Source organism: Hesperophylax consimilis, chromosome 8, assembly GCF_061612785.1.
Source record: "Hesperophylax consimilis isolate HC1 chromosome 8, BYU_Hcon_1.0, whole genome shotgun sequence".
In the NCBI taxonomy this organism is placed as follows: Eukaryota; Metazoa; Arthropoda; class Insecta; order Trichoptera; family Limnephilidae; genus Hesperophylax; species Hesperophylax consimilis.
Genome location: NC_142843.1, coordinates 34,701,360 through 34,727,374, shown reverse-complemented (window position 1 = coordinate 34,727,374; position 26,015 = coordinate 34,701,360). Strand labels below are relative to the sequence as shown.

At 34.2% G+C, this 26,015-nt stretch overlaps 1 protein-coding gene across 2 annotated transcripts; it reads left to right on the top strand.

Moving 5' to 3' along the window:
* Positions 1-4,137: 4,137 nt before the first annotated feature.
* l(3)mbt (lethal (3) malignant brain tumor) lies at positions 4,138-26,011 on the top strand. Of its 2 annotated transcripts, none has more exons than XM_089634150.1 (10): positions 4,138-4,164; positions 4,980-5,699; positions 6,323-8,608; positions 9,069-9,300; positions 10,158-10,297; positions 10,869-11,040; positions 12,877-13,072; positions 15,699-15,806; positions 23,159-23,219; positions 24,120-26,011. In XM_089634150.1, exons 2-10 carry the CDS (start codon positions 5,001-5,003, stop codon positions 24,534-24,536), a joined length of 4,311 nt encoding a protein of 1,436 aa, XP_089490276.1. In that variant the 5' UTR covers positions 4,138-4,164; positions 4,980-5,000; the 3' UTR covers positions 24,537-26,011. The 2 variants fall into 2 exon arrangements, with proteins under 2 accessions (XP_089490276.1, XP_089490277.1); XM_089634151.1 differs by lacking the exon at positions 4,138-4,164 and adding an exon at positions 4,381-4,764.
* Positions 26,012-26,015: the final 4 nt, after the last annotated feature.

Below are 26,015 nucleotides of genomic sequence, written 5' to 3'. Positions count from 1 at the left end.
ACAACCTATGTTTGTTTTAATCTGAAGTGAATCAATAAAAATGAAGTATGTGTGTGTGTAGGGTTCACCTAAAATATTCAGTTATCACTGAAAATATTTGTTTACTTAAAACATAGCTTTTTTATCATAAACCAGTCTGAATAAATTTTATTTGGATTGCCGGATTGCATCCACCGGTTCGTCGATCACTAATACAAAAATATTTGACCAATGAATGTGGTGCTGTGTTATGGTACGTATACATTTGCGAACCGAGCCATGAATTACGGAAAAGGAACGAAGCAAGTGTAAGCGGCGTTTCGCGCCATTTGCGGTTGCTTCGTTCCTTTCCCATAAGTTGAAGTTCAGTTCGGCAGTTTGGCTCGCGTATGCACACGTAGCAAAAGAATGTACATATATTATTATTTATTTATATTCTGTACAGGCATTTAGTATAAAGGACCATAGGTACCTGGTAGATTACAAAAATGGGTGTATATAACCTTCAAAAGTTATTAAAGAAAAGATGTTCCATTAAAAAAATATACATGTAAATTTATGTTCTTTATGAACGTGTTTAGGAAATGAAAAGCAAATATTTTGATGGGCAGTACAGCAGTACAAGGATTTGATTAGAATTTGTCTTCCTAAATGTGAGACAGATTGAGATGTAAAGCTTTGAAAATCGTAAATCCAACAAGAAAAGTGTGAATAGAACATATATATATTATATAGGCAATACAAGAATGCTACTCAGGTAGGTATATTTAATTTAAGGGTACGAGAGCCTAACAAGGTAAGTTTTTAGTTTGGAACAACAAACCAGTGGTTCCCAATTAACACCCAGGGGTTCGTGAGGTTGCTTGAAGGGGTATGCGCATGCAAACATTAAAATTGCTGAAATATGTAAGTTAATTTGCATAAGGCGGCATCGAACGACATCGAAGGATTTGGGCTATTGTAGGAGTGAAGAATATTGTAATATTATAGTAACTGTGCGAATCATGCGATTGTTAATAATTGTAGAAAGACATTAATTTTTTTTTTTACACTAATTGTAACTAATTGGGAGCCACTGCAATAGACTAATGAAGAGATATCCATTTCTGAATTATAATAAACACTAATGAAAATCAGTTAAACTGTTATGGTCACAAAATAACTACAGGAGACGATGAAAAGGATTATTTTATATTGTAAAACTAATTGAAAATCTAAAGTTTATATTAATAAAAATATACGTTTTCGGAAATAATTAGTATGCCTACCTATTTTTTTAATAAGTAATTAACAATAAATTGAGGGTTGACTTATTTCACCTGTATTTTTTAACTTAAAATTATTTTTTACTTTTTTGTGGGTAAAAATAAATACTATTCCTACTTAAAATAATTACCATCAGTCTTTTTGCCTAATAAATCTTAAGAATCTGGCATAAAGTTAAAAGTGGTTCGCATGTGGGTATAATTTAGAAATCATTAAATAATATAGTTATTGTACGAGATTCTATTAGATATTTTAATAATCGTAATAGTATTATGAATCAAGATGTGGTTAAGCTGATTGGAGGCCCCTGGCGTTAAAAATTTCGACGCCCTTAGACTAGAGACTAGATAGTTGATTTATGCCTTAGACCAGCGGTTCTCGATCTTTCCCCAACCGCTTGTATGTTGGCGGAGCCCCGATTCTCAAATTAATGATATGTTTCTTTAGGGAGCGCTGCTGGCGAAAAATGTCTAGGTTTTCGATTTTTTTCGTACGGAAATTCAGTTTCCAAATAATCTAAAGGCGTTTCGTTTTAGAACGTTTCTTTCGTTCTAAAACGAAATTCGTTCAAAACATAGGTACCTAATATAAGAAACAAAAATCTCAAGAAAAAGCGCCGTAGTCGAAAAATTAACAAAATCATTCGTTTTTATCCAACTAAAATAGTCCCAAACAGAGAGGTCGTACATACGTCATTGAAGATCGTCATTGTTCGTCATCTACCTTGACACACTATATTATACGTATGAAAACGAAATAGACAGAAGATACTAGAGCGGGATGTCACGTAAGACCTGTCTCTGGAACTACTTTAGAACGAAAATCAAAAAAAGAATGAAAATCTTTGAAATTGTGATTTCCGATTTAAAAAAAAAACAAAGTTTGTCGCTAAACCCTTTTTTAAATTTTACTTAACAGAACGGAAATCATTGTATATCGATCATAGTAAATACCCTAAAAGTCACTGTACGAGGGTATTTAATCAATCCAAAACGGCGCCTAGCGCTAGTAAGAACATCAAAAACGTAATGTTAAGTATTATGAGCTTCTTGTAAAGTCGGCCATAAATCAAAAGTCGGCGCCCGGAGCGGACCGCTTCAATTGCGCCTGCACAGGGCCGACCCTGAAAGCAACCATAAATTCAATCGATATTAGCTATTCTCAATATAGAAACTGAAATGTTCATATTCAAGCGATAAGCAGGGTGTCCGGGGGTAAATATTCGATTTTACAATGTTTTAAGATAGGTTTTAGGTAAAATAGTTAATTTGTTTGTATGAGAAAATAAATATTCTTCTCTGGAAAAATATGTTTCTATGAGAAAATGAACAGTGGAATTTCGAAAAAAAATAATTATCTTTTTCACTTCAACCAACCATCATGTGGAATCACCTCCCGAAGCTAGCGTAATTTACCCCTGGCCACCCTGTAGAGTCCTCAATTCATTAAATTATTGATGTTGATACTTTTACTTCAAAAATAATGAACTAACGTACTGAATTATTAACTGTTTTAGTTAAGAGTATTTTGTTTTTGGATTTATATGTTGAATACGTAAATGATATTTTATTAGTTTTTAACTACGAATCTATGGAGGTCGAGGCCCCTTGGAAATTCGAGGAAACTATCTAGCCGCCAGTAATTAAAATGTATTCAAGCTTTGACGCGATTGGTTTGATCCTTGAAAAAGTTAGCCCACGCAATCTTTGGAAAATGAATATGGCAGTGGAACCTCGAAGTCACTGTTTTTTTTTAATGAAAATTGGGCTGTTGTCGATCGAATTTGGGTGTGATAATGTAATTTTAATGTTATTAACATTATCGCATGTTGCGAAATGATTGAATCAAATCATCATTCAATAATTTTAATATCTTTTATTAACATGAATAATATATAAAATCAGTGTGTTCAAAAATGCCCCGCTCTCAAAAAGTTCTTACTATTTTTATTTATGTTCTGAAAGTGTGAATCAACCATTACATCGGTCATCGTGAAACAGAAAACTTCAATGTCAGAAAATGCATAATTTTGATTTCCCTTTTCGCTTCTTTTAGATTGAATGAGTAATATTATAATGATTGTCAATTATCATCAAAGCGAAAGACAAAATGAGTTAGAGATGCGCTCAAGCAATCCATCACCTTTATTTCTGATACAATTCAATAAACTTGCAGAATGTTCATGGCAATATTGCTCCAATTAATATTCTGATTCAAAGAAACAATTAATTAGAAATGTAAAATTTATATCCTAATTATGGAGCTTTTTTACCACAAATCTGTTGAATCAAATCGGATAAACCAATAGCGAATCAAATAACTGGCATTACACCAATGCATTTGCAAAAGTACATTAAAATGATCTAGGTATGTGCTTCTAAAATTACGCATAAAAAACGTTGTCATGCGCTATGTCAATACCGTTGTCAAATTGAAAACGTTACGTACGGATCTTGAAAGCTTCACTTGTAATATTTATTGACCATTTTCAACAGCTTAACATTTTCCGAGATTTAATACAGGGAAAATTTCCCTCCATTTAAAAATAATCGAAATAAAGCCGATGAAAATACATCTGGCAACGATGTATAAATTTAATCAAGCATGTTGGTTGTTACAAATGGAAAATACACTATGGATATGCATTGTACGTAATTATTAGTTGAAGGGGAATAACATTGATTACCAAGAATTAAAATTAGCAAGTATTTGATTCACGATGGCATAATAGAATAAATGAAATTAATTTAACAGTATCCTTCCTCCTTGTAGTGTCCGTTTACATTTTTGCCAATGGCGCGAAATGCGTCACGAAAAGGGAGGGCTGTTATTGGCCGATACGAACACTATTCTAAAATCCACCCATTTCACAATACTGCTATGTTGTCACATCTGCACTCTGGAAAAAGCTGATTGCAGGTAAATATTGTCATCTCTCACTTTGTATTTTATTTAATATGTAATAAGAATTGAATAGTTCAATGAAGAGCTGTTGATTTATATTCTAAATGGTTTCATGCTTTTACTGGAAATATCGCGCATCGAGTTTATACAGCATTCGCAATATTTTCTCAAACTTATTCAGGGTCCGTCGTGTTCAAAGTGAATTTAGTAGGAAAGATGCGATACACGCGATCGCGATTGTTATAAACTTGAAACAATATTTGAATTATTTAGATTACGGAAGTAACCAAGTCGAAGAAGAGCTTGCGAATAAACAGTTTGGTGTATTTAGATTCGATTAAATCGAAGTATTAATAATAAATTTTCAATTTGTACGAAATAAATGTTTACGAAAGTAACGTTGTATCGCGAATTTGCCCGAGTTTTGATGGATGATGTATTATAATATATCTCACTATTCTGAATTTCTGAATAACAGCGCAGATATTATCTGTCAAATACTCGTGGATTGCTAAGAAAATGTCGACAACTTTATTTAATCGGATCAAGAACAAGTAATTTGGAAAATAGTTTTAATTGGTTGAATATTTTGAATGCGAGTTCACCATTTCGACGGTAATTTTTCTATCATATTTTTTATATTACTTTACGTATTGCAACTGCACACAAAGTACGTTTCAATAATTGAAATAGATTTAAATCGCTTCCATGTAAGGGTTTAAAATTTTGCTTTATATATGACAAATGTCATTGCATTTGGTATTTCCGTTTTTACCTATTATTATTTATTTCATACGAATACTAATTGTGAGTTTGTTTATATTTTGCAGTTGAAAGAGAAACTATGTAATATGAATTCCCAACATATTATAAAGGAAGGAAAAAATACCAATATTCATCCTGTATATCCCCTGCAATTAAATTTTCCTGTCAATCCTAATGTGGGATCTGTTGGTGAGCGCAATGTCCCAGTGTCAAGCACCCATTTACCTATTCAGTTATCTGGAAGTCAACCATTACAGATAATCTCAACTCCTAGCAATGTTCCTGTGCAGCTTCCTTCTGGAGGAACCATCAATGTGCCACTGCACCTCAGCCAACCTTCCGGAAACATTCAGTTAGCGCCATCTATGCCTTTGCTATCCGTCCCGACTTCTCAACCAGGATTACATGGATCTGTGCTTCAGTTTAACATGGGTAGTCCACAGAACACCAACCGAATGCTGGCGCAGGGGGTACAGAATACAGACAAGGTTGTGGAATATCAAAATATTATTCAAGAACATAATCCCGTGCAAATAAAACTGCAGGGGGTGAATGGACCCGTCACATCGGCATTGCAACTGCAAATGCAGAATTCTTCAATTGGTCCGTTGTCACATATGCAAGTTCCTGCTTCCACTAATAACATCCATGTCAGGGGACCAACACGACCCATGCCACACGTGGTCTACATCCAGACTCCTTCCGGACTAAAGCCTGTCACTAGTACAGAGATCACCAACACCAGCAGTTCTTTGAACCCTCAGCAAATAATAGTGCGGCGTCCGGTGAGTGATTATTATTTTATTTTGTATCAAGGTTAATTTATAATTCAATATAGTATTTACGTGTCAGTGGTTTATTTGCATTCAGATAGTTAATATTATTTGCTGACATGTATTATTCAACGATTTTGTTGAACTAGTTACCATTGCGTCATTCAACGCTTACAGTAGGGTAGTGGTCACAGGTAAAGTTATACATATTATTATTAATTATTGTCAAAAGTTCAATGAACACATTCATTAGAATTATAACTTGTGCATCATAAGGATAAACGTGGTAGAAATTTAATGAAAGGTATTATCGTTTTGCATTTCATGTACTTTTTTATGCATTTATGTACAACCCATAGTTGTTTTTATAACAACAAAATAATAATAGGCCATTTATATGACACCTCACAAAAATTAGTCGAATGAACCAAATGAACAAAGAATTATAAACTGAACTGAACCTAATCTATCTTAAACTTACCACGGAATAGCTAAGAACTTATGTCTAGTGATTTACAACTAATGACAAACTCAACTGATTTTTTTTGTTATGGTGAGTTAGCCATTTTCTATGTTTCAATTTCTAGCTTCATTTGATTAGACTATAATTAATCTATTATATGTTTATATTTTAGGTAACATCCGGCAATGCAATACAAATTATATCATCAGTCAACGTCACACCTAAATTCAGCACAACATCTAAAGCAATATCCAAGAGTTCAATATTGGCTTCAAATATTCCCAGCCAATCCATTGTTATTCAGAAATCAAAGCCAATTCCTCAAAGTCCAGTCAGCATTGCCATCTCGGGTGCAAAACATACCCTAGCAACCTATAATAAACCTTCCCCCGTGGCTAAAGTTCAAGAAACCCAGTCCATCTTGGTGAGCTCAAATGCGTCACCTTCTAATGCAAATCAAAAATTCTTTTTGACACCGAAGAATGTTCCGAAAATTTCTCAGAATACAAAGTATAATTACCCAAGCACAATAGCGGCAAAAGGTCCGGTAATTAACTTTCAGATTGCGAATGGTCAGTTGCAAGATCCTCAGGGTAATGTCACTGTGATGCAGGATCCATCTGCCTTTACTAGTCCAACCAGCGAGATACCACCCCTCCTACCCATCAGTAAAAACATTGCTATGCCGAGTAGTGTCACTTTGACTAATGCCGCTATACACACGCCGAGCTCTGTCACAGATTCTTCTTTCAGTGCTTCTCTTCCAACCAACGATAACACTTTTCCCACTTCCATTCCCGGGTCGAGGGCCGAGCTGATAGGAGAGAAGGAATACGCTCTGTCTATCCCCGAGTCCAACACATCGTTGAATGATGACATGTACACGGTGTCCATTACTGAGGACAATGATTGTTTGCCAGAGAACTATACAATCTCCATTACAGAGAAAGGGAATACTGTACTGGGAAACAACCTGACAAGTGTTGAAGCAGTTCTGCAGGAAGTGGAATGTAACTTGTCATCTCCCGGCCCCACCATTTTGAGGAGATCTAATTCTGACAGTATTGACAAAAAGATAATCTTGAATGAGAAACGGAGAATTTCTTTGTGCTCCGAAGACAAGAAGGGCAATGATGATATTGAGAATAAAATTGAGAAGGCAAAGATAAAACTATTTAATCAGAATTTGACCATACTAAACAAACCGATACTGGAAAGAGTTGAAGAGAGCCAACTGCCCTCTTTATTTTGTGAGGAAAAGTTTGATCACGAAGTAGAAATCAAAGTTGTTGAAAAACCCAAACCGGAGCCCCCCATTAAGAACAATGGGTTTGCAAATTTGGTACGCAATCCTCAAATAAATAAAGATCGGCGAAAGAGCCGCCTCTCGGCAGACACTTATAATATTACTCAAAATAATGCTTTGGATAAAATAAGTGACAAAGCTGTTTTTCAATTTTCACACCTAAACAAAGACTCTTCTAAAACAGACTTTCTTACAGAAGAGGACTCTCTGGGACTGCAGTGGAAGAATGATATTGCATTACTTAATGGAAGCTGTTTACAGTTCCATACAAATGAGTTTGGCCTTATAGATATAATTGACGCCAAAGATAGTGCAATATCGTTGACCAAGTACCACGCTCCCTTGAAACAGAGGATAAACCGGGACAAGAAGCCCTCATCCCCTGAGGACCTATATTGCTGCGACGGCTGTGGCTGCCATGGAATGGCCGCTGAGTTCATCACCCCCAACTTCTGCAGCCACACTTGCCAACGGAACTTTAGGAAAAATCACACCAGCAAAAAGGAACGGGAAACATTTGATTTCAGGAAGAAGCGAAGGCAGAAGAAAACACTGATTCAAAAAGTCAAACCTAAAGAACGTTCCAACAGTCTGAGTGAGAATAATGCTACCACTGAGGAATCAAAACTACTAGAATCTATTTCTTCTGATGTGACCATCACCACCACCACCACCACCACCCCTGTACACGCAGTAAAGTCTAATAGTATGGACTCTAATAAGACTCCCGTGTGGAAGTGTGACAAGGTTGGATTCTCTTGGCTGAAATATCTAGAATATTACAAGGGTAAAGCGGCAGCGCCCAACTTATTCCGAGAAAAGGAGAGTATGACTAATAAGAACTACTTTAAGATTGGCATGAAGGTAGAGGCAATAGACCCCGTCCATCCTTCGCTGTTTGCTGTGGTCACCATCACAGAGGTCCAGGGCTACAGGCTGAAGCTGCACTTTGATGGCTATCACGAAGACTATGACTTCTGGGTGAACGCCGATTCTTGCGATATCTTCCCGCCAGGATGGTGTGAGAAGAATGGCCGAGTTCTCAGGCCTCCCATGGGATTCACTCCCAGCTGCTTTTCTTGGCCTCTTTACCTGAAGCAAGTGAGAGCTATTGCAGCACCCAAGAACTTATTTGCACACGTTTCAACATCTGTAAGTATTTAAAAAAAACTTAAATATTTCATTATCCTTTTAATTTGTTTGTATTTACAAATATTGTGGTTGAATTAATTAATGGGGCTGACAGATTACTCTATACGCATCATGGCTTGGCGTATTTCAGCATACATTCCCATTGGGAATGTATGTCGAGCGATATGCTGAAATCGGCCAGGGCACGAGAATATAGCATGCTTATAGCGCGGTCTGTCACAGGCTTATTTTGTTTATTTATTGATTCAATGGTGATGAAATTTGTTTATTGATAGATTTTATTCCACAGTGGAAAGGTGAACACACCTCACCCGATAAACCCGGGTACCCCACTAAATCATCAACCATAGCGAACCACTTGGGGTGATCTATGGCAGAGGCGTTGTTTATCCAATAAATGGTTCCCGGGGCGGTGTTATTCAAACCCGCCTCCCAAATTGTAAACTTTTTATTTTCCTAGGTTCAGAAAATTTGTCCCAGTGGATTCCGAATCGGCTTAAAGCTAGAAGCCGAGGACAGGAAGAACTCTCTGACTTGCGTGGCCACCGTAGCGGATGTTATGGAGAACCGAGTGCTGATTCACTTCGACAGTTGGGATGATATCTACGATTACTGGGTGGACCCCACCTCCCCGTACATTCACCCCGTGGGCTGGTGTGACGAGCATGGGTATAGTCTCACCCCGCCTAACAGTGAGCATACATTACATTATCACATATTGCTAAGCAACACTTTATTATTATCAAAGTCTTCTTGGACTTTGTGGCTAGTTCATATTTCAAAGTAAAATTTGTCCAATTTTATTTTAAACTTTTCTTTTCTTTAAATATTATTTAATTTCATTGTTGGAACAGATTTCATTGTTCATTTCTTATGTTAAATACAGGGTGCGACAAAATAGTCATTTAAAAAAAAAAACTACAGCACAACTACAGAAATCGGGTTTATTTTATTTTATTCGGTACATCATGTCATTTTATGCATCAAGTTCTGAAGATGACATCGGAAAGATGATGGCCCCCAGCAGCGATACTTTGATGAAGTCAATTTTCTATCGATCATCTCGACGGTTATAGTGGCGATTTCCTCCTAAATTTGATCCTTGAATTCTTCCAAGGGGTGAGGCCGATGTTTAAAAACATTTTCCTTAAGGTAGCCCCACAGGAAGAAGTCGCAAATTGCAATTTAAATTCAATAAGGATCATAAAATCATTTATTTGACAGATTGTATATTATTATCGAACCATATACATATTGGGTCAGACTGACTTCACCGTACAGTTTAATCATCATTCACACATGCTGCTGGATGAAGACTTTTCTTTCATTTTAATCAAATTATTATTAACTTTTCAAAATATATTCAGGATTAAATTGGATTGACGAAACACTAACTTAACTAGATAGTTTATGACTTAGTATAATTAATATAGTTATTATAGTTATTTAAAACAATGCACATAATTAATTATGTTTATACATTTTTAACACTAATTCAATGTTTAGTAAGTCTTGTGTGAAATGTAACGTAATTATGCATTTTGTTCAGCCTACAAAGATCCCGAGCACTTCACGTGGGAGGAGTACCTGAAGGAGACGAACTCCGTGCCCGTGACGGCACGGGCGTTCCGCCCGCGCCCCCCGCACAACTTCAAGGCTGGCATGAAGCTGGAAGCTGTCGACAAGAGGGTAAGGAACTTACTCATTTCATGTTTATCATATATTTGATAATGGTTAGTTGTGCTAAAAACAGATGGCACTAGTAGCATTCATTCAGAGCTACCAATATTACAGAGAACTACACAATTATAATATACTATTGTTCCTCAAGGTCAAGAAGAGAAAGTTTCCTACGGATTCTGGGAAGGAAAATGGGAGATCCAACAATCTCTAACAAGCTCGGAACACGTTATGCAACGTTGCAAAATAGCTGATCAGAGTTTCATCACGCAGCCAACAGTCTGAAGCTTTTTAGGCAAACACAAACTCTCCCAACCTAACCAAGTTCATTATGTTGACAGATTTGTATACCCCACGAGAGTTCCAACTACTTCCAACCAGGGCCAGTATGGCATACTATGCTTTAGAATATGCTTTGAGGCTGACGGAGGGGGGAGGTGTTTTTATTTCTGTCTCAATATTTTCAATCAAGGATGCCAACAAAAGATTCTCGAATTCCACCTTTCACCCGTTTATTTTGCCAAATTTTGTGGCTATCATATTTTCTTTTAAATTTCTAATTGTTTTCACATCTTCACAGGTTCCCTTCCTTATACGCGTGGCCACGATCAGTGACACCCGCTTCCACCAAGTGCGGATATCCTTTGACGGCTGGCCGGATGACCTGTCCTTTTGGGTGGACGATGACTCTCCCGACATCCACCCCATGGGCTGGTGCCTGAGGACTTCACACCCGCTGGAGCCACCACTGAGTATGTTGTTACCTTACAGAATATACATCTACTTTTCGATGCCTGCTACCGGCACGGATATGCTTGTTGATCAGAATAATATTGTTCTTCACTAGTCTTCGGCTGTGGAGATAGGGCTCACTCACAACATAAAATAACAATAAAAACTGTAGTCACAATGATAAATTATGACAAAAGTATATTCAAACAAAAAATGCGAGAATTTCACGCATTTATATCACATTAGAGATTTGCTCGGATTTGGTCATTGTAGAGTGATTATCAACATCAAATAGCATTTCAGGATGTTGGTTTCACATGAAGTTATGAAGTACCGTAAAATGGGGTGAATTTATCAATTTTCAACTTTGACACTAAATAATTTTTTTATAAAATCATTTGTGTTATTTGTGGTATAATTTTATTTCATACTAGCTGTACCCCGCTACGCGTTGCCGTAGTTCAGTCTGTCTGTGCAGATAGAGAAACAATAGCGCGTGTTGCTTTTACGTCCAAATAAAAGCGCTATTAAAAAAAAAGCATAATTGTCCAACAGATGGTGCTGTTTTTCAAAAAAAACATGTTTTTACCTGTCACAGGTGACATTTATACAGTATAGGTAATAAACGCATATTCGAATGCAACGCGTCAAAATTTCAAAGGAATCTGTGAAGAACTTTCGGAGATTTAAGATTTTGAACAAACAAATATTTTTATTTATACTGATGTTTAAACTATCGAAATATGTGTAACAAATTGCAAATATTGAAAAAACTGTAAAGTTGCAAAAAAAAAACACAATGATCAAAGTCATCTTTCAGAGTGGAGCGACTTTGGTACGCAATTTTTTTATATTACAATGAAAGGCCAATCCATGGATGAATAATATAATTAATTACAAGGCAAAAGTCCTTGACCAACTTCTATTATTACCTACCAGTCTAAAAATATATCAAATTATGAACTTGTTTTAAATAAAATACATAATGTAATTTTTATGAGATATTTAAATAACTTAACTACTTTTGATGTGATCTTTTTTGATGAATTGCTATTATGCATTTGAAAGGGATTCTGTTGCATTTTTATTTTACCGAGAATTACGATACGCGAAAACTGGTCATATATACTTTTCAATATACTAAATGCAAAAGTTGTGTGAATTGTTGAGTTTGGTTGCTACTTGTTAAGTTCTAAATTTAAAATTTCAATTTCTAAATTTCTCCTTTTGATATCATGCTTGTTATTAATGCCTTAATCAAATAAGAGACTTGCAGGTACATTTTTACTGTAACTAGGTATACATACTACATTGTAGTTCTGTGAACAGTTAGTAGACCTCATTTCCAAAAAAGTATGTCTCTAATTTTCTCTAAAAACATCATCATAAGATGATTTGTAAGTAGGTACTTAAATACCTACCTACTTAATAGTAAACCATAAATGTTTTACATAACTTTTTTTTATTTAGAATAAGGAATTGTACAATGCAATTTGACCAAATAAACGTCAATGACAATTCTTTTTTCAAACTTTCTTCAGGCCGGTAGGTACCATAATATTGATTATTCTGATTTGATAGCTCCTAGTAGGAACTATGATCATGCGAACCCCGGCAGGATAAATAGGTAGTATCTAACATTTCCACCATCTTGAACCAGAACCAGATGTTAATTAACAAATTTTAAGACACTCAGCACATTATATGTATGTACGTACATATTATTTTGATTTAATTTACATTCCTTATAAAAATCCGTATCGGCGGCTGGGAAGTCGATTTCTAACAGGTATTCAAAGTAAATTTGTAATAATAATAAAAGGCATGTTTATTAACAAATAATTTGATTTGTCCAGCTCCCGAAGAAATGAAAGTCCCCGGGCAATGCGGCACGGGCGGTTGCCATGGGCTGGGCAACTCGTCGGGGGCAAAGCGCACCACCCACAGCACGGCGGCTGAGTGCCCCTACCGCCTGCCCCCCACTAGCCCCCCGCTGCGGGACAGGCTGGCCGGCGTCCTGCCCCCTCCGCTCCACAGTGAGCCCCGCCCCAGGTGAGCACTGACCATCCTCATTATCTTAACTCTTTAGGTGTGTTTATTGTTTGTTTCAAGGTATTACAAGAAGTTTCAATAACCATTCAAGTGAAAGAGTTTTTGGGAGTTCGATTTTCCTTTGAAAATAAAGTAAAGGTATTTATTATATGTCATTTAATTATTACTTTTTAATATTGCTATATATTAAAAATTATTATTAAAACTTAATGATTATGCAATACAATAAATTATTGTGATTGTCGTGACTATTTCTATTGTAGGTACTTACCTACTTTGCTTACAAAACATTTGAAATATGTAGTTTTTTTTCTCACTCTTCTGTAGGGACCATAGACGATAACTTTTTTTTTTTTTTAATAGGTACATAATTTTATTGTCAATGGTAAGATAATTCCGCAATCCCCGCATATTACGAAAATATTGTTACTGTTCGAAGAACGAACAGGGGTTGGAATAGCCGACTAAAGGGCTGTTCCACACAGATAACGAATAAATTAATTATATGTCTTGTGACAGGCGAATGCGGAAACACAATGCATAACGTTACTTCACAATCAACTTACCGGTGAAATGATGGTGAAATCTGCATAAGCCTCATCTGTCAACACTGGAACGGGATTGTCGTTCGTTATCACTCGTTATTTTAGATTAAATAGCGATAAAAAATACGTATTATGATTACTCCGATAAGACAACCGGCGATCGATATTTGACAGGACGAACGGTTTTTGTGCGACTGGCTCGGCTCACGGCTCTCCGTCGTTTTAGCTGACTTGTGCGAACTTAAACTATACAGTTCAAATTCTGACGATATGATTGGTTATTACACAGCCTATCAAAAGCAATCGGCGTTACGGAACAGTTACATTATTTCTTATAACTACATATCGTTATTCAAGATAAGCCGATGATATCATATATTAGGTATTTTCATCACTTTTTTTTGCCTTTTTTTTGAATTTGTTATTTTATCCGTTATTAAAATCTTAGCATTAAATTAGACTTTTTTGTATCTGATCAAAATTTCTTTGGATATGTAAAATAATTTTATAAACCTAATCTCTTAGATTATATGGTAATGAATTATGTGAATAAATTAGCATAAAACATTAGTAATTACATATCAGGCCATAATATGGCAAATTTAGAATACGCGAGCTGCTTCATAGCTTTTGACATTGTATTATGTATTTCATTTGAAGGCAGGCAAAGCAATACGGTGACAATACTTGCTGAGCAATCTCCAAGGTTAAGCAACATTCCAGCATTTACGCCATGATTGCAATGAATTACTTTGCATACCCGTCCAAAGTGGAAATCTCTTTCAGCAATCACCACCATCCAGTTTGTTTAATGTTAATTTAGTTGCTTTAGCTACTTTAAGTGACTAAGTGAATATCACATAAGACATTTCATAATTAATTTTGGTAAATATTCGGGATTGCTGCCCACGCTTAATATGATTTAAAAAAAAACCTTTTGTTTCACATGACTATAAAAAACAACAATCTGCATTTGGGAAATTTTTACATTCTAATTTTTAATTACATAAAATAAAAATTGTGTGGGATGACAACTATTTCCAATGATTGAATGACAATTTAGTCGCCACGAGACAGGCAGTCGCCTAGTGTGGTGATTTAATGTATCACATGTAAGAAAATGTATTATTGTATTATCATGTATTCTATAAATAAATAAATAAAATTTCTGTCAACGATATTTTTATATGTTGGTATTTCGGATACTACACTTCCGGCTAGAAGAAACGTTAGTACCATTTAATTCATGCATTTTAGGTAGGCACTATTTTGGCGGAACACTGGAAATAAATTAAAAACAAAATTTTTGTATGTAGAAAAACCTAACCTAACCAAACCTATACTAACCTAATCTATACTAACCTAACCTAATCTATACTAACCTAACCTAATCTATACTAACCTAACCTTACTTATACTAACCTAATCTAACCTAACCTAACCTTTACTAATCTAACCTAACCTAACGAAATGTAACCTAACCTAACCTATACTAGCCTAACCTTTAAAATTTTTTTAATCATATTATTTAAAAAAAATTGTCTTCCAAGTTACGCCAAAACAGTGCCTACCTAATTTGCATAGAGTAAATGGTAATAATATCTCTTCTAGCCACTCGTGTCAGGAATACCAATATAAGATAATGTCATCAACAGAAATCATTTTGGCTGTCATTCCATACAATCCCATATCAAAAAGCGAATGTTCGTTTTACTTAATTAAAAATTAAAATGTTAAAATAAATATTTCCCAAATAAAGAATGTTTCCTTTTATAGCAATTAAGGTAAATCAAAAGGTTTTATTTAAAAAAAAATCGTATTGAACGTGATGAGCGATCCCGAATAATTACTTAAATTTTTCCATGATCCATTTTACTGATCATTTTACCGATCATAACTATTTTACTAGATCAAAATATTTAACAATAAATTCTCCTTATTACTTAATATTAAAATAAATAAAAATGTAAGGTTTACCACAACAATAGTGAAAAACAAAAATGAATCACGTAAATAAGTATGAAGGGTCACATAAAATATTTAAAAACAAGGATGGATTTTTGATTTGATAATGTTTTCAGGTCCATCCAGGTTAGCAACAGCAACCCCTCTATTGCTCGAGGGCGGCCTCCGACGAGACCGGACTATCAGGGAGGAAGTAGTTCTGATGCAGCTAAAGACAAAGACAGGTAATTAATGTTTATAGTAATAATCCATATTTTTTTTATTTATACATACATAGATGTGTTTTCACCACTTAACAGAACAGTGACAAAATGGAATATTGAAGAAAAGAACAAATAACAAACCTAACCTAACCTAGCCTTACCTAATCTAAATTAACTTGTTGAGCGGTCACTTTCCGGACTGCGGGAAAACACAGGTTTGTGATATGACATATAATGTCACACTACACATTTGTTTTGTCAATGTAAACCTCGAGCGTGACACTCGAGTATATCGAGTATAGAATTGTTTACGTTGTGACGGAAATATACAGGCTGCGTAAATCAGTATTCTCTCAGTAATCCGCTGCTCGATTATCCAACAACTACTGATATAATCTGCTGTAATTTTTATTAGTTTTTAATTTGTTGGACAAATATGCTTTAAAAAAAAAAAAAAACAGCGCCATCTGTTGGACGTAAAAGCAACACGCGCTATTTTTTATTTTTGTTTTTAAAAAATAAAGACAAATATTCCCGGGTTACGAATAACCTGACAATATTTGAAAATCTCCTACCACCACCACAGTGAGCTGAAAATGTTGCTTGTGTTGTGATGGAGGACTTAGCCAGCCGAGGAATTGAACACACTACGCCTGAGTGGGATCCAAACGCGATGTCAACTCGGCCACCGACCGGTCAATTATTAATTATCAATTATTATTAATTATCAATTATTGTTTCTTTATCTGCACAGACAGACTGAGCCACAGCAACGCGTGGCGGGGTACAGCTAGTTCACAAATCTTTGAAAAATGCCCTCAAAATGTTTTAAAAACGGCTCAAAATGAAGAATACTGAATCACTTAAAGAATTACATTTATCAACGGAAGCTGAGAAATGCAGTAATTAATGCCAATACTTCTGACTGTCATATTATTTGTAGTCCATAAAACATATTCTTCGGAGTGCGTGATTCCGAAGTGTAATTGTGAGAGTAAACGCTTTTAAATTAAATGTACTGTATATAATATGTTATTTTTAGAAAAAGTTTATTGCCATTTATTTATTTTTATCTTTTTAGTTTAGGTGTTTGGTAATTCAATCAAAACACTAATAGTTTTCCGAGTAAATAAGTTTATTACCGTTTATTTATTTTTATCTTTGAATTTTCAAATGAAGAATGTACAGTGTGTTTACAGTGTGTTTGACACAATTTTTTTAAGGAAATGAACTAGAATATCGCTTTTCTGGATATAAATGCATAATCATTGACACGTTACCAAATCAGACATATTCTACTTACGTGTTGTGTTGTAATTAGTGATGGGCAGAATCGAAATATTTTAATTGAAACATCAAAAGAATCGAATGATTAAATCGCTCGTAGATCAGCGCGGTAGCAGAAGCTGCGGACAGAGGCAGAGTTTTGTCTCGGGGGAGTGGGGGGGGGGGTCAAATATTTACCTAAAACTTTCTGAAAACATTGGAATTTCGAAAAAAGATATTTTTGCTTGCTACTCGTACTATCATGTAGAATAACTCCCGAAGTTAGAGCCCTTTACCCCCGCACACATTTAGTGTACCAGTATTCATGAAGTAAAATTTGTTTAAGAAATTATAAAATAAAACCTTGCAGAAGAATAATAAAAGCAAACATTAGTATTTATGTGCGAGATAATATAATATGTTATTATTTCCAACTGCATGCTTTCTAGGTACAGGTGCAGTGTGCAGCAAAACAGTTTTGTTTGTTTTGACATTTGGAGGGTCCCCGTTAAACACCGATTCTAGGTGCGTTTCGGCTTGTAATAAGCTGACAGGCTTAACAACATGATAGTTATCCTCTTCTGCTGATCAGAATTTGTTCAAAAGCTGAAACGAACTTAGATTCGGCGTTTAACGGGAACCTTTCCTAGGTAAAAATAAAAAAAACAAAACTGAACTGTCTGTTTTGCACACCCCGTACAAGTATACATACATAATATTATATTAATTAATAATATATTATATTAATGATTTGTTCATTTTTCATCAGATATCTATGGAATTGAACTCTGAACATAACAATAAAGTTGTCCTTAAATTATGTTAAAGTGTTGCTATATTGGTGTTTCAAAATAATCAAGCAATATATCGTTTTAAAAAGAAGTGGTAAATGAATGTATTCAAATAATTGGTTTTTCATTGTCTTGAGTAAACAAGGTGCAATATATCTTTAAAGTTTACATTAAAAGTTTTGACAGAAGAAAACCACAGAAAAACATTAAAATAGACAGGTGATCTGAGATAAACGGACATAAAACTTTTGATTTTTGCCGTGAATAGTGAAATAAATAAAGTAACTCAAGATGGATCCTAAAAGTTTTATTGATAAAGCCACAGATGCAGTTCTAATTCTACAAAATTGCATTAATGACAGTTCGACAAAACTAAACAAAGAACAAATTAATAAATTAACCCCGAAAACAATTACAATTTTGGGGTTAATAAGCGAAATGGCAGCAAAAATGGCCGATATTTCTGGAGAAAATAGAATACTTAAGGAAATTACGGGTAACAATAAGCAATACCAAAATTTGGGGAAAAAAATTATTATCACTCCGAAAGAAGAGCAGACCACGGAGAAAACCGAAGAGGATATTAAAAAACAAATTGATCCAATTGAAACAGGAGTGATGGGAATAAAAAGTGCAAAGGATGGTAAAATAATTGTTACATGTAGAAATAGTCAGCATATTGAAAAACTACAGGAAGACATAAAAATAAAGTTCTGTGAAAAATATACAACGAAGATCCCGGATAAAAGATTCCCATCAATAAAAGTCGTTGGAGTAACACATAAAATGGATGAAAAAGAAATCGTTCAGAACATAAAAATTCAGAACGAGTTTCCAGAAGAACCACAAAAAATGGAAGTAACTGTAATAAAAAACAAGAAATTAAAAACAGGAGAAGAATATATAATATATTTGGAAGTAGATACACAAACACATGGAATAATGTTGCAAATGCAAAAAATAAATATTGGATGGGAAAGGGTCAGAGTATTTGATGCATTTGACATTAAGCGCTGCTATAAATGCTACGGGTTCAACCATAAAGGGAGCGATTGTAAAAAAGACTCCTTTGTATGCCCTAAATGTACAGGTGGTCATAAAAGTGAAGAATGCAAGGCTATTAGAGGAACAGAAAAGTGTAATAATTGTATTAATACTAAAAACAAGTTGAAGATAAACCTAGACTCAAATCATCCAGCGTGGAGCTTCGAATGTCCAGTATACAAAAGGAAATTGGAATTGGAGAAGAAAAAGGTAAATTTTTTATAAAAAGCCACCAACTGCAAGGAATTATATACTTAAATATTCAGAGTCTGATATCGAATAATGAAGAAATCCAGATACTAATTGAACGAAATGATCCTGCACTTGTAATGTTAAGCGAGACTCACATAACATGCGATATTGAAGATAGCGAAGTTACTTTTGAAGGATATACAACAATACGCTGTGATTCCTACAGTAGACATACAGGGGGAGCAATAATAATTATCAAAAAAGACATATTATATGAAGTTATTTCTAACATACAATATGAAAAGAACTGCTGGATACTAGCGATCAGGATAACTTCTGGATATAAGAAAGGAGTATACGGAGTAATTTACCATTCTCCAAATGCAAGTACCAAAGACTTTCTATCATTTATAGAGAACTGGTGCACCCAAAACCTCGAAGAAGAAGAAAATAATATCCTAACTGGTGACTTTAATATAAATTTCAAAAATTTCAATGATACATATACTAAAAGACTTAAAAAAATTATCCAAGCATCGGGAATGAAACAACTTGTTAAAAGTGAGACACGAATAACGGATAAATCCAGGACGTTAATTGACCTTGTCATATCCAACAGATTAGATTTGAATGTAAAAGTTCTAGATGAGCCAAAAATAACCGACCATAACCTTATCCACATTACAGATAACACAAAAAGAACTAATACGAAAACCAGCAAAGAAATAAAATACAGAAATTATAAAAAATATAACAGTGAAAGGTTAATTGAACTTCTGGGTGATATGAATGAACTTCATCAAATGGAATTTAATGAAAAGTCTAAATCATTAATAAATAACCTTCAAGAAGTAATCGACCAGTTAATACCAATCCAAACTACTAAAATAAGAGGAACAAATAAATGGTATAACATAAAACTACAATCAATACAATATGAAAGAGATAGACTGTACAAAATTGCAAAAATCTCAAGAAACTCACAAGACTGGAAAGCATTCAAAAATGCAAGAAATAAATACTCAAAACAACTGAAAGTTTGTAAGAACGATTACTTCAAAAATAAAATTATCTGTGAAAAAGGAGACACTAAAAAAATGTGGAAAACCATAAAAGGATTAATGCAAACTGAAGATAAAGGGATGAAACATGACATTGAATTTCCACATCAGATACAGGGTAGCATACAGAACTGCTTCAACAAATATTTTGTAAACAGCATAACGGAATTACATCAGAGTATACCAATACTGAAGGAAGACAACAGCGTGAGAAATGTTCCCCTAAACCGAGAAAAACTTGTGTTTAAAGAGATTGATGAAACATATCTTTTACAGATTCTAAACAGCACCAAATCAAAAGAGAGTCCAGATGGAATAAGTTTTACGGTTTTAAGGGATGCAATGCCAGTGATAGGACCTCATCTACTGAACATAATAAATGAATCGTTAAGAAGTGGAAAATTTCCAAACACATGGAAAACATCTATTGTGATCCCGATTCCGAAAGTTGTTAATACCAGAAAATGTGAAGAATTTAGACCTATAAATATGTTACCAAAATACGAACAGGTACTAGAAATTGTAATAAAGAAACAACTCGTTGAGTATTTGGAAAAACATCATATATTATGTGACGAACAATCAGGATTCCGTAATAATAACTCTTGTGAAGCTGCATTAAACATTGTGATTGATACATGGAAGAAAGAAACAGATAATAAAAAAATCACCATTGCAGCATTCTTAGATTTTAAAAGAGCATTTGAAACGATAGAAAGGAAAAAACTTTTGGAAAAATTAGAAGATATAGGTCTTTCTGAAGTAGCTCTAAATCTTTTCAAAGAATATCTCCATGAAAGAAAACAGGTAACAAAAGTGGAAAGCTCAGAATCAGAACCGATAGAAAACAACCTCGGTGTTCCACAAGGGTCGGTATTAGGTCCAATTCTATTCATTATTTACATTAATGATATAATTAAAACCATAAAACATTGCAAAATTAGATTATTTGCAGACGATACATTAATCTATATTTCATGTGAACAGTACATAGATGCAATCAATAAATTAAATGAAGACCTACAAAATATAGCGAAATGGCTGAAATTTAACAAATTAAAACTGAATGTCAACAAAACAAAATATATGGAAATAGGCAACAAAACGCATAACACAGAGTTAAAATTGACAATTAATGACGAAAAAATTGAAAAAGTAAATGAAATTAAGTACCTAGGTGTGATACTAGATTCAAAACTAACTTTCGCAGCAAATTTTGAATATGTGCTAAAGAAGGTATCTAAAAAAGTCAATTTTCTTAGAAGATTAAGAAATAAACTAAATGGAAACACTACAGAGCTGATTTATAAAACTATAGTTGCTCCACATTTAGATTATTGCTCTACTATGTTGTATTTGGCCAATGAAGGAAACTTGAACAAGCTAGATGTTATACAGAATAGAGCTATGAGATGTATACTAGGAAAAGGAAAATACGCAAGCATAGATCAAATGAGAGAACAGCTAAATTGGATTTCTATAAAAAAGAGACTATTATTTAATGTGTTAATTTTTGTACATAAAATCATGAACAACCAAATGCCAAAATATTTTAAGGATGAAATTGTTTTTAATAGAGATGTTCATAATTACGAAACCAGAAATGTAAATAGGATTAGATTGCCACATATGAAAAAAACAAAATCACAGAACTGCCTAATGTACAAAGGACTAAAAATGTATGATGAAATGCCTGAAAGTCTGAAGAATGAAGGAAGAATGAATGTATTTAAAAAGAAATGTTATATTTATTGTAAAAATATGTAAAATTACAAAATGAAATATGATCTTGTTTATATTAGTTTATATTCAAATGTATAAACTAACTCAATAAATAATAAAAAAAAAAAAAAAAAAATTTTTGTCTGGTAGATACCGGGAAATTTAACAGGGTAATGAAATCACAATGGTGGTCAACCACTCTTCAATATTAGACATTTTAAATGATAACAATGAAAAAATTTAGCTTATATAAATATAGCTAAATTAGATATTTGAAAGACTACTAGAATTGGTAAGAGATTACATTTTTTTTATTTAGCTCTACACAGGAGGCCCTGAGGAAAATAATTTCTTCGGGCTTATGTCGTCTTTGGGTATGCTGTGTGGAGGGTTTTTACACACTTACAAGACCTAGACAATCTTCACCCCATGAACCCGGGCATCCCTGCTAAATCACCAAACCTAGTTAACCACTTGGGGTGAACTATGGCAGGGTGTAGATTATCCAATAAATATTTCCTGGGGCGACGGTATCCATACCCCCTTCCCAAATTGGTTGAACATAAAAAACTACATGAAAAACCGAAAAATGAGAATTCCAACTTCTGACTCGTTTAACTCAAAAATAAAGGCTTTAAAAAAATAATTATACCACAAAATCGATTCCAAATGTTAGTTCGATTAAAAAATTTCCCACTTGAATCACGAATTTCCGAAAGCTGTGACCGCAAATCTCCCCGAAATTAAATCGTAGGCCAAATAATATTACTCACATCGTGAAATGAACTTAGCGATATCGGAACTAGCCGTTTAAATCTAATATGATTTTAAAATGGCAAATTTGTGATTAAATATTTGTAAAAAAGTTCATACTTAATATTATTATTTCAGTTCTGTAAAGCAACTAGCCTATAATGATATAATAACAGAACTTGAATAGGACTTTCACAGAACCCGAAAATAAACGTTGAAATTTGATGAATTGTTCAAATTCTCCGAAACAACCCGTCCTTAATGTATCAAAAACCGGCCATGTTATATTTCAGCATGTCAGTAGTTATCCCTCCACCTTAGTCATAAACATGTATGACAAAGAACAATATAGAGCTATGACCACATATAATAGTCCTATCAGTTTAATTTGTAGTTCAGTAATACGCAGTGTGTCATTTGGCGTGGATGTTTTTAATGCACAATCTTAAATCTGAGTATTATTATTGTTTGTCCTGTGTACGAGTGTATCTGTATTATTATGAGTCAGTATTATGTTTGATCATACTACATTCTTTAATTTTAGAACACCCAAAGGACGCCCCCCGAAGTTCAAGAAAGAAGATGAAATTAAAACAGAAATTGTGGTATGTTTAATAATTATTGTGTATTGTATAATTGATATTGAATTCTCCTCTCTGATAAGGTACTTAGTATTTGATTACATGTTTTGATAATTTATGGATAAAGACTCGTATATGTATAAATAATTAATTGATAATTATTTTGTTTTGTTTACCCATGCAATCTTGATTAAAATTAATTATAATATAGTGGGATTCCTTTAAAGGAAACAATGGGTTGGGAAATATTAACTGAATGTTGCAAACTGAAACCCTCAGGCTAATTTGTTCGCTTTTGAGAATAGCTCACATAAGTCATACACAAACTTCCTTTACTTTGAGATTGTGAGAAATATGATCTAAACGGTGTTGGGAAGGGAAAACACCATACTTTATATTTCAATCTGGAAGTTAACCACAGAAAAATTTAAATGTGCACCTCTAAAACCAAACTTTCCGACCACAATTAGACGAAAATTTATGAAATTCTGTGTATTTTTTTTTATGAAATCACAAAAAAGTGATGTTACAGTAATGTTTATAATACATTTGTTTGATAAAATATGTGTTTTTTTTCGTTATCAGTAATTTTATTTATAAAAAACGTGAAGTGAGCCTGTTTGATGTTTTAAACTTTTCATGTTTGCATTAAAAATTTTTGTATTTAAAAAATTATATGTTTATTTCTAATAATTTAATGACATTAGAAAACGTATTTTACAACCTTTCAAAAAAAAAATTTGTTACATTCAGAAATATTCCCTTTATTTGGATTTTCATTTCCTGTTTATAGTTTTTTGATAAAAGAATATAAATGTCTGAAATCATGTGTATACATAGGTTTTTGTTGGAACCAGAATATTTAGTGAAATGTTTTTGTTTGTTATGATTCAATTCTCATTGATTGTTTTGTTTCGATTTTAGGAATCGGATGGGGAAACAACAAACAGCAGTCAATCCAAGAAACGAAGACGAGCATCTTCCCCGGTCAGTCAGGAGAAGGTTGAGCGCTCGGTATTCGAGCCAGGGTACCTACCCAATCCTAACTGGGCCGCCCCGCCTGCGTGGAGCAAGCACTGCATCCCTCTGGATGAGATCCTCCAGAGTCAAGCACTCCGAGCCGATCCTCGCAACTGGAGCCAAATGGATGTCCAGGACTTTGTGGAGAAAGTTGCCAAATCAAGAGATATTTTGATTGGATTCTGTAAAGGTAGAATCGATGGAGAATCGTTGCTCATGCTGTCGCAAGAAGACCTGGTCAACATCCTTGGGATGAAACTCGGTCCTGCCATCAAACTCTACGGATCCATCATCCAACTGAGGAAGAAAATCACTGCGTGATGATCTGGGTATTAGATTCATTATTGTGATAAGACCATTTGACAACGTATGTAAATCCCTTTTCGAAGCTCCTGATTCCAAGATTTGTGAAGAAATTTTAATTTAACGATATCATAGAAAATTTAAATCCTTATAGATAGTGAAATATGTTCAATATTTAAATGAGGACAGGTACTGTCCCACCTATTTGATAAAGTAGTGTTGCTAAGTTTTCAAAGTTTTATATAATGTAAAACATTTTGTATATTTAGAAATGAGTCATTTTTTATTATTGGAATCGTTCAAATGTGGTTTTGTCTAAGATAAAATACTTTTAAGTGATTGGTCCATTATCAAAGACACATTCCAGCTGCCGTTTGTTCCCCTACTGCGGATGTATTGTACTCTCTTATTATATTGCAAAGGCTGCAGAGAAGATGACTGTAACCGTTTTTCTTCTCATCTCTCCTACCAGAGGTTGGACATCATCGGTTCATTGTTACGATCGCCTTTCCCGTGCTGTGTAGTCAAAATGACTCCCAATTCTTTCTTCATGAATTTCAGTTCTTCTTTCCAAATACCCTAGAATAATTAAAGTACGTCCAACTCCAGTAAAATATTGGCAATATTTACTTGTATTGGCTGGCAACTCTGGCCGCTAGAGGCGCTAGTGTAACATGTTGCATTCCTTCAAGGCGGTAAGTAATTGAATTTATATAAGTAGTACTTGGTGTCGGTTGTAGGCTTATAACTGTTAATATAAACCTAATAGCCACTTTAATAATATTTCATGTATGAGAAAAAAAGCAGTACAATCGTGCATACCTAATATTTTATTTTTCGATTTCTATAATTATTGATTAACGTAAAATCATGAAAATATTTCATGTAAATCCGTTAAAATTCATGAAAGAAAGCCACCCGCACAACTTTCGCCGCCAGGGGGCGCTAGTGTAGCATACTGCCACAAGAATGTATGAGAAATGTCAAAAGTTGGAGGTATTACATATGACTATTCTACAGTACATATTTGCTTTTTCCGTCCAAGGAATTTTCAGCATTCAAATTATTTGAAATGCATCCAGATTTTTATCAAGATTCATGTTCCATTACTTATGTATAAAACAGTACAATTTGCATTGTTCATTGGCTTCACCAAGAAGCCAATTTGGGACATCTCGATTCTGTATTGACTGTAATTCTAATATTCATTCAATCAACAGTTTTGTGCTATTTTGTGGTCCCACCCTTCTCAACAGCCTATTATATTTTTGTCCTTGTTCTAGTTTCTCATTTTCAATTGAGAATGTTGAAGCTGGGTTTGGTCCTGTTAAAAATGAAAGAAATGGCACGCTTCTATGACATGACTTTTTAACTTTGGTATTTTGCTGCAAGATTAGCAAAACATGTGAAAACTGCACATAGCATGTGATCGCAGCCTAGGGGTTAAATAATACGTATAGTTTAACCTTATCTTTGCCACGCATGTATTCATATTAA